Source organism: Panthera onca, chromosome C1, assembly GCF_046562875.1.
Source record: "Panthera onca isolate mPanOnc1 chromosome C1, mPanOnc1 haplotype 2, whole genome shotgun sequence".
Classification (NCBI taxonomy): domain Eukaryota; kingdom Metazoa; phylum Chordata; class Mammalia; order Carnivora; family Felidae; genus Panthera; species Panthera onca.
In genome coordinates, this window is record NC_138346.1 from 210,126,776 (window position 1) to 210,136,827 (window position 10,052).

Here is a 10,052-nt window from a genome sequence, read left to right on the forward strand (position 1 = left end):
CGACACCCTACCACGGCGTTATGTCTGTCCCAGGGCATCGGCTGCCCACACAGGCACAAATGCACCGTCTCTGACATGCTCAGATAGCCGTGCCCCTGTAGTGGTCATCTGCAAGTTAACTTTAAGGGCTTGGGCATAACCCATTTCTTCTGAGGTACAGGCAGCTGGCTCACGAATCACGGTGCCCGGGTACAAGCTGTTCAAAGGGGCAGGGAGACAGATCAGGACTCAAGTGAAGTAACCATCTCAATTTAAAAGAAACTGATCAAACAAGAGTCTTATGATAAAAACTTTATTGTCTTATTAAATATCAAATGTTTTACACATCACTTTTTCTTCAGAAAGTTCCTATTAAAAAAAGAAAAATAAAGTGTTTTGATTATTTAGGGCTGACTTAACATTTCAGTATGTGACAAAAACTCAAACCCAAATGCATCTAGTTCACTCAGCTGCAGACAGGTCCTATGTCCAGCCCCTAAACCAAGGGCACAGTGCAGCCAACTGTGGGATTCCTGAGTTTGGTTCCCTTAAGTTCTGAGTTTCCCAACTCTCAAAACCAAAGCGCTATGGAGTGACTAAGCTATTGGCAAGCCTATTTTGCCAATCTGCCTAGCTTTTTAAAGATGCAGTAGTCTCAAAGCTTAAAGAAAAGTCAGAAAAGCAATACATGAGCAATTGCAAGAACAAATAAAAGGGTTCGAGAAGGGTTTCTGTTTGCTAAGATTTGCCAAGTGTGGCTACAAAACTGGTAAACAAGGCTTCCTTGAGAGCAAAGGCCATTAGCTCAACTCGCCATGAAGACGGGACTTTGAGTAACAATGAGCATAATCAATTTTCGCTGTACGTGCACGGTGAGAAAAGCAAGTATGACCAGTATGTTGAACTGCTCTGAGTGCATCACCAGAACTATCTGAAAAGGGTGATGGAGAGAACAGAGAATGGGATATAATCATTCAGAGAGAAAGGTCCCAGATAGGGGGCATAAACTCAGAAAGCTGTGGGGCCTGCAGGGAAAGAAAACTGTCTGGTCGGCATCAGGTCATCTCAGGCTGAAGGAATCTGGAAACCAAATGGCTCATCTGACTGCCTCTGGTAGGAGATTAAGAGAGGTCTACCTTCCTCTAAACCACAGACGCATTCAGTCAACGTTGCATATAGAGCAAGCTCCTGGTAAACAAAATCATTTCCCACCAGACACGGATTTTCCCAGGGAAAAATAAGCCAGCATGCCCCTTCCCCAAGTCGGCTAATGAGAACCTTCGTATGGTACATATTTAGAGAAATAGAGTTCTGTAAAAATTCTAATTTTGTATTCTACACCCCCACCCCGCGTCTTCGATAATCTGCCTAACTTTTTAAGGTAAAAGAAACATTCTCTAACTCCTACACCCTTGAGCCATTTTCTCTGTAGAGTTTATTCCTTAACATTGTGCCCTGAAACTTACCAGCTATATCCCCCTCACCTTTTACAGCCCCCCAGAGGATCTAAATTACCAATCACCAAGAAGTATCCGATGAACTTGGGAGTTTTCTAATGGTAAGCCTCAGAAGTCACTAGCAGTCAGGTTGTATGCCTCAGGATTACAACATACGTGGTGACATTTTAAAGAATGGGCTAACGAATTTTCTTTTGATGGAGCGATCCTGCTGAGAGATTTGGTAGAGCCTCGAATCCTCTTGTGAATAATTCTGCCCACCACCCAGTCCCAGAACTATCGCTTGCTTCATTTTCTGCTCTAGATTCTCATTTCCACATTTTGCACTCAGCTGTTTTAAAGCAGCAAATGCCACAGAATCCTCTAAGTCCCGCGGGACCAGATGGTCAGTATTCCAGAGCAGCCATGCTCACGGTGGGGGGGGGGGGGGGGGGGGGGGGCAGGGAGAGGATACCCCGGCACACTCCACATTCGTACCCTGCATGGAAGGATGCCCTGATGGGAGGGAAAGCTCACGGTCACAGCTACATATTTGGGATCTCTCCCGTTTACCTTGGACTTCTACCCTGCCCACCCCACCCCAGCAGCATAAATTACTTGCAAATAATTTATACTGATTTCTTCAAGTATTCCTATAAATATTTGAACATTTTTTGTTGGTTTGATTCCATAAAAAAAATTAAAAAAAAAAAAAACATTTTAGAGCAGTTTTAAGCTCTAAATAAGCATCGAATTCCATTTCGAGCCTGATTTTCCCACTCTCTGAATTTGAACCAAATCATTCTAGTATGACTTTTAAAATAAAACCATGCTAATAGGCAAAAGCAGATCCTTCTCCTAAAGCTAAAATTTGCTTCATGTCTCCTTACTAGACAAAGCTTCATGAGGACAGGCTCCTAATCTGATTTAGTCACCCCTGTGTTCTCAGTACTCACCAGTACCTGGCACACAGGCACTTAATGTTTGAATCAATCGATTTTTTTTTTTAAAGTAAACTCTACCCCAACATGGGGCTGGAACTCACGACCCCGAGATCAAGAGTCACATTGCCCCACCGACTGAATCAGTTAGGTGCCCCATGAATCAATGAATTCTTAATCAAAGACTCATACTGTATAGGCCTCAAGAGTACCAGATTTTCTCAAACTTTTTCTGTGTCTTAACCACCACAATACTGATAGTGCAATGAAGAAAAATCTAATAAACATCTAGAAACCATTTTCTGGTACTCCCAATGCAAAAAAGCCCTATTGGAATTTTTTCCGTCTAGGGAAATCTAATGATTTGGTGCAGGATAATTCTGAATCGAAGGTGAGTCTTAGGACCAACTCCATGCACGCCCTCTATTTCTAGGAAGGCCATTTTCAAACTTTCTCCCTGATATTTCCACTTTCACTCCCCACCAAAATGTGATGCCTCTGCTACTTGGAGAAACTAAGGCACAAGAGAAAATCAAGTACTTCAAAGGTTTACCCCTAAAATCTTAACGAACTCCTAGGAACACCTCACTAACACCGAGGGACCTCTAAGATACAGAGCTTGAGCCATGGATTTACATTTCCACAGTTCTCAAGGACACGCTTTAAATTTACTTGGTCTTCGAGGAATTGGCGTTTTTAATTCTTCCAGGAAAAAAGCTATTTTATGGAACTCCTAAAATGTTAACATTCATCTTCTAGGAAGGGAAACTCTTGATAACGGTTTCTTTCTAACTCAGCCACAGACTATACTAAGTAACCAAATTCAAAGGAGAAATTTGGCTTTTTGGTATTTGTGCTAGAGATTGGAAGAATGCATAATCTAGTTAGCTTCTCTTAGGATATGTTACCGGTGATAACAAGTTTGAAACACACAGCAGTTCAATTATGCTGCCTGCTCTCACTGCAGGTGGCAAACAGGTAGGAAAAGGAAATCAGACGCACTGCAACTTTCCTGGCTGGTTACCGGCAAGGCTGTTTTTATATACATGGTGGGATAAAAGCCACCGTATGTGGAGGATATATCTGTAAATAGAAAAATTGCTTGCTTTTCATTCTATGTAAAATTAACTGTAGGCTATTTGTCAATCACACATGTATATATACATATGAGCTGATGGTTAAACCAATGAAGTTTTTATGGCTTTTACTAGAGAGAGAAAGCTGTGCTAAGGGAAGAACAGGCAGATTCCAGTTTTAACTGGTTATCAAAATTGGTGACACAAAGTCTCATGTGTCTTTCCATTTTTATGCAACCCTCTTGCTAGAGAAATGCTTTGGACAAAAAAAAAAAAAAAAAAAAAAAAACCACACGGGCTGTGTCTTCCTTTAGTACATATGGAGACAAGGAGCGCTGGGAGGTTTCATAGGCTCCAAGGCAGACCAGTTTTAACACCCACCCACCACCTATCCCATTCTCTTTGCCAAGCCACTGGTAATCTTTAGATGTTAACGCCTAAAGCCCAAACTGAGGGATGAAGGCTGCCGGCTGGGGCCCGGGGGCCTACACAGGTACAAGTGGAAATCCTTCTTCCCAGCTTCAGTGGGCAAAATCTACAGCTGTGTTAGGCACAGCTGTCTGGTCACCAAGCACATTCCTACCCATGGAAATCAACTTAAGGTAAACTGCAGAAGTCCTCCAGGAAGGACAACCTTCTCCTCTCTCTGGTGAGTAAACAGAGACCACCCTTGGAGGGGAGCACTGACCACAGAACCGTCCGTTACTGGTTACGGCAAAGAAGCTATCCAGTAAGGTGGCCCGTTACTGTCGATGGCTGGCCAGGATCAGTTCTGTTGGCCACCAGAGGAGTTCACAATGATTTTACCTCATTTTTAGAGAAGTTAATCTCGAATCTCTGCACTTTTAGTAAAACTGACAAAGTTCACTAGTGTCGTGTTCCTTAATTCCCTTTGTGTTTTAAGAACTGCGTGATTTAAAATTATTCAAAATCCTAATAATGTCAGCGACTTTACGTTCATACAAATGATGGGACAGGAAAATAAAGTTTTAAGGATCCAAAGCGATTATACACTGAAAAATAAATGATGAAAAAGGACAAGGCTATCTGGCAAGAGGGTTCAGCTCATTCATTCAAGGTACTCCTAAGGAGAATACATGTACAACTATAGGCCTATTCGATTTTCTCCTAAAAATAAATATATATACGTAAAAAGCTATTGTAATAAAACCTCTTCCACACTGATATTCTGTATTCTACCTAGGATGGATTCCCAGATCTCCGCACTGTGAAAATTCAGTGGCCAAGCCGCTGAGCAGTGTGCCACTGCTCAGAAAGACTAGGAGGCCCGTCTTCACCCAGAAGGCCTCTTGGGAGGGGTCTGTTGTCACTGATAACTTCCCCCACCTCACACCCACCCCACTTTATAACCCTAAAGATTTATTAGCTTAGAATAAATTCCCAGTTACCACCCATAAAGCAAATACAGGGGCCACTGCACTGCTACTGGATTTTGCTTCCCTCATAGCACCAACTACTTAATTATGGTCGCAGCTCTAAGAGTCGGTTGACAGAAATCCTACACGCAGTTTCCTAGTGCATCTTACGTCTTTGGTGTGGGGCAGGCAAAAGGGTCTGCAGCATGTGATTGTCTCAAAGAACATCTTAAAGACAACCTGGCTGACCTGCTGTTCGGAGCGCCCTCGTGAAAACGGTAAACCACAACTCCTTCTGCCAACCATCTCCCAACTTCGGAGGATCATGATGAATCTATGTGACTTTCCGCCACATCACTGAAGACTCACAACATACATACAAACGTCACAGCAAAAAGAAAAGGAGACGGAACAGGACAGAAGAGAAAGGTCTCTAAGTGCCCCCAAATGAAAACGTCAAAAACTCCTGAGATATGAGCCTCCGTTTTGATTGTGCTCAATGACTTGAATTTTGAAAGAAAGAATAAGCTTGCAAAGAGAGTAAGACTTCACACAAAATCATTTAACACTAAGTTCACCAATCACCCTTTCGAAGCATCTGTTTCAAACACATTGCAAACTCTAGCTTGGAATCAGGAGTCATTCTCAAAATTCTTTTCAATAAAACCAAGATTTCAGATTCCTGCTGGGTACATAAGATAATTTATTTTCTGGGAAAAACTACCTAAAATCTATCCAGTAGGATTATTGCACAGTGGGGCCCACAGGACAATGATTTCCAAGGGCTAGTCCTCATATAAAAAAAGGCCACAATAAATACATCTATATACTATGCCCCACTCTACCTTGACATGGTAAACACAAATGTGACGCCGCCTGCTTTAAAAAAGAAACTCCTGAGGAAAGAAAGGGATGGAAATCTCTACCAAGGCCACTTGAGTCAGGAACTACCATTACTATTTCCATTGCCGTAAAGGCCACTCACCAAACAGGCTGACCATTCCAAGCACCAAGATGAACCAGCGACAAGGTTATCACACTTCACGATATCTCACTCCGATCGCGGCTCACACTGAGCTTTGGAAGCACTTCCCAGTAGATGAGCTTAGAAAGGAAATGAACTGCAGGCAAATCAACCCCTTAGCAGAACTCTGGGTTCAGTGTTGGTCACTGAGGGTTGAGGTGAGATCAGTAAGATGCTCCCAAACCCACTCTCTAGTAAATTCCAGCGTTCAGGCCATTAATTTTCACTCCCGGTCCTTGAAACATCACCAAGCATTTGCAAACAGAATTACACGCTTTTCCCTTTTCTATCTGGGTAGCACCACGTTCCATTCTGATGTTGATTCCCCCCCCCACCCCAAAATACTTGGCAATCCATGCAGCAGCCTGTCGCGTACAGAGCAGCCCAAGTTTTAAATCCTCCCAACTCACCCCATAAAACTGCCAAATCCTAACCACACAAATAAAAACATACCACTCTAGTAGGAGAGATCACTCAATTATTCTTCAACTTCCTCTTATAACTGATGCATCACCAATACACAGAGCACGAAGTGTAATTCCAAACACCACACCATGTGATCAAGTCTGTAAATGGACAATTGAGCCAACAAGCCATACCCTGCCTACAGCACAGACACAGCCAAAGAGGGAAGGTGATCTGCTTTCAGCTGCATGGGTGGTAGGGTTTCTCATGGCTTCTGCTTTTTAAAGCACTCACTCTCATTCTAAAATGGTATGCTATACACAAAACCATCAATTTTATTCCAGAATACATCATCTTGATAATAAAAAGCTTTTGTATGCACATACTGCCAATACATTTAAAAGGCCCAAATTCTAACAAATAGAATAGACAAATTCATCAGACAAGAGATAAGTTACTTTGGCCGAAAAAAATCTTTAAAAAAAATCTGGCTCAACATTCTGCTTGCAGGTTTCTACATATACTGTGTATGTGGTGAGTGAAAGAGAGAGAGAGAGAGAGAGAGGGAGAGAGAGAGAGAGAGAGAGAGAGAGAGAGAGAGAGAGAGAGAGAGAGAGAGAGAGAGAGTGTGTGTTGTGTGTCTATAGCTTTTTTTTTTTTTTTAAGGGAATGGAGGATGGTTTAGCCCACTTTTCCTTGGTTATGTAGGAACCACAATGTTCTTTGCGAGCAAAACAAGAAGTGCAAGGTCTGCATTTCCGCCAACTCGATGCAAAGCCCCAAGAGCTTCCTGCAAAGTGAAGCCGGCACGGAGAATCCGGTCAATGTCTGCAGCAGGAAAAATCAGTGGTGGAAGAACGGAGGGACTTGATGATGGGTGGCTGGTGGGCGGTTCAAAGTCAACAAGTGGCCCTGCGGCTTCAGGACAGACATCCTGTCGTGTCTCAGGCCCGTCTGTCACCGGATTCTGTGCGCCCTGACCCAGATCTTCAACCAACGTGAAATTGGACCAGGACTTCGTTTGCTCAGAAGTGGGACTGACACCATCCTCCTCACCTGCTGAAAGTTTGGGTGAGATTTCTACACCTAAGGTGCAGTGTAATTGATTAGACGTTTTTGCTGAGGCTAGAGCGTCAGAACTGCTCTTGTTCTCGGATTCCCTAGACTCGGGGACACTTTCCTTATCAGTTACTAGGCCATCACCTGGATCCCTGACATTAATATCTTCTACATCTTCTACTCCAGCACCATTTGAAGTGTCTGTTAACTTTTCTGCCCTCACCGATACAGTTACGGTCTGATGAAAGGAGACTTGTGAACGCTCTTCGTTCTGGGTAACTACAACATGCTCACTTTGGGTCCATCTTTCAGAAAGGTCCTTCCCACCTGTTTGGCCCTCAGTTACCGTTTCTGATTGACAGATAACTTCTTCAGATGTATTTTCTGAAGCTGGTTTACTACTAATGACCAAAAGTTCATGGAGTTCCTTCAAGGCTGCCGTTAGAGATGAGCAGGATTCCTCTGCTGACTCCACAGAAGGCTGACAACTGCCACAGAGACTTAAGGACGGGGAGCAATCCCCATCTTCTTTATTTGTTCCAGACATTTCAACGTTATTGTCTGGGAGCTGTAAATCCTGAGTGCAAATTGAATTACTCAAAATTTCGGACGAAGGGTTACATTTTGATGTTTCTACTTCCATCAGGGGATTATCTAAGGTGAGGTCGGGTGCACCGATGTTCTTGACATTGGCATTCTGACCATCCGCTGAGTTAGGCACAGCCACTAGGGACTCTTCAACTGTATCCACTTCCATGAGTGTTTCTGAATGGGGGCAGCCACAGCATCCTGAAGGTAGAGTATTTTCCTCTGTACCTGGAAGGTCCACATTCTGCTGTAGCCTGTCTTCTTTCATTGTAGCTTCTAAATCAACACTTCTTTGTGGATTCTGTTGCCTTTCTCCAAGAAGTTCAAAGTCCTCTGTGTTACAGAGATGTTCCTGTTCTTGGTCATGTAGAGCATTCTGTTGTACAACCTCATGCTGTTCATTCCCTGGTTCTTTGTGCTGCTGAAGGCCGTTCCCTTGACTCGGGTTCTGACTTTCTGGATGCCAACCCTTTTCACCTAGAAACCCCGGTGGTTCCTGCACACTAGTAGTCGTGACAGATAAACTAGCTTGCGGTCTTGTGTGGAGAGGAGATCTGAGGCCCTGGGTGCTTCTTTCAGCAGATTTCTCCATATTCTCTGCAACAATGGCTTCTTCGGATGAATTCTGCAGAGGCATGGCTGGAGCGCTGTCTGCTGAAGAAGCACAATCAGAAAGATCCCGTGGAGGAAGATGTTCTTTCTTTTCAGAGGTTATCTGGAATTCGGCGGAAGCCTTCAAAGCCTTTAGAGCTTTAGGTTCAATGCTGTCAGGGTCACTGGGCTCGAAAGGGCAGCCTGAAGCAGAGACAGAGTGAGCAAGACTCATAGGATTACCAATCTCAGGACTCTGTCCTGAAGGATGGGCTGGATGGTTAAATCCATCTGAAGTTGGTAAGGATGACATTCCCAGTGAGGTAGTTTCTTTACCACTTTTCTCTACATGGAACAAAAGGGAAAGGAAAAGAGATTAATTAGCAGGTTACAAAGGCCAATCACTTCTCAGATGATACAAATCTCAACAGGACAGAACAAAATCAGGCCCTTAAACTTGGGTTTGTCTTATACTGATACTTATACAAGAACCATTCTCACTGGGGTAGACAATTCAACATCACAGCATCAGAATAAGAGATAGGCACGTTCTTAACAAAACATGTACACTGTAATTCAGTATTTTTCTTTAAGTACCATTAATAAACATCCACATAATGGCTGCGTTAGTGCTCAAGACTGAAGGACATTCATGTATCTTTATTCTCCGTGGGTCCGACCCTCTTAGAAGAGTTTCTCCGAGTGTGTTCTATCACTTGCCCTGAAATCCTGTTTGCTAAGCATGCACACTCTGGGGCACCATCCCTGGGAGGAAACCCAAGGGTCTGCACTTTCAAAAAGCTCTTCGGGTGGTTCTGAAGCATGTTACAGGTTTTGAGGATCTCTGCACTAGAGTGATTCTCACATCAATGCACTTTTAGCATTTCAAACGACAAGACTAAAACCAGTTATATCTGGAACAGAGTGGGAATTATAAAGAGAAAGGAGAATATGCTCAGGATTCTCTAGGAGACAGAGAAACAAATATTCTGTTTAATTCATTTCTATCCAAACTCCCATGATCCAAATCATGAGACAGCTGTCTGAGCAAGGACTCAAAGCACAAAAATAAAGGTAAAGAGCAAACAGATTAGATCCAATCATCACCTTGCCAAATACGGCAACCTTAGAAGGGTTTATCAGTTACTTTATCACATTAACATGGTACAACTAAGTGAGGACACTGAAGTCTTTTAGGGCAGGGAAAGGGGGTAGGGTCCTGGCAGCAAAGGCGGACGGTTCATAATAGTTTTCAGACAGGCAATGACCATTTAGACTCAATACAACTGACTGGGCACTCAAGGGTGGCAGGCTCAAACACCACCTCACGAAGCCATTAAACATCAATTCCAACTCTCCTTTTGCCACCGATACAAACAATGACCTCTATGCAGTGACTAGAAGATTGTTAATTAAATGCCAACGGGTGGCAGCAAAAACTACTTCACGATACAATCTCTCAGGGCAGATGCTTCTCAGACTCAAATGCTTCGTGTTGACTGCCATCCATTGTGGGGGGCTTGATCTTAAGAAGTCAGGAAGCAATCCAGATTCAAATGGCTCTCAATCATTCTAAT

At 43.3% G+C, this 10,052-nt stretch overlaps 1 protein-coding gene across 1 annotated transcript; it reads right to left on the minus strand.

Moving 5' to 3' along the window:
• Positions 1 to 276: 276 nt before the first annotated feature.
• On the minus strand, positions 277 to 8,788 carry RSC1A1 (regulator of solute carriers 1). The gene has a single exon (XM_078452354.2). The coding sequence runs from the start codon at positions 8,786 to 8,788 to the stop codon at positions 6,938 to 6,940; it is 1,851 nt and encodes a 616-aa protein (XP_078308480.1). The 3' UTR covers positions 277 to 6,937.
• Positions 8,789 to 10,052: the final 1,264 nt, after the last annotated feature.

Excerpts from the sequence above, each read along its gene's own strand:
- RSC1A1 (XM_078452354.2), bottom strand. The coding sequence starts at position 8,788 with ATGTCATCCTTACCAACTTCAGATGGATTTAACCATCCAGCCCATCCT.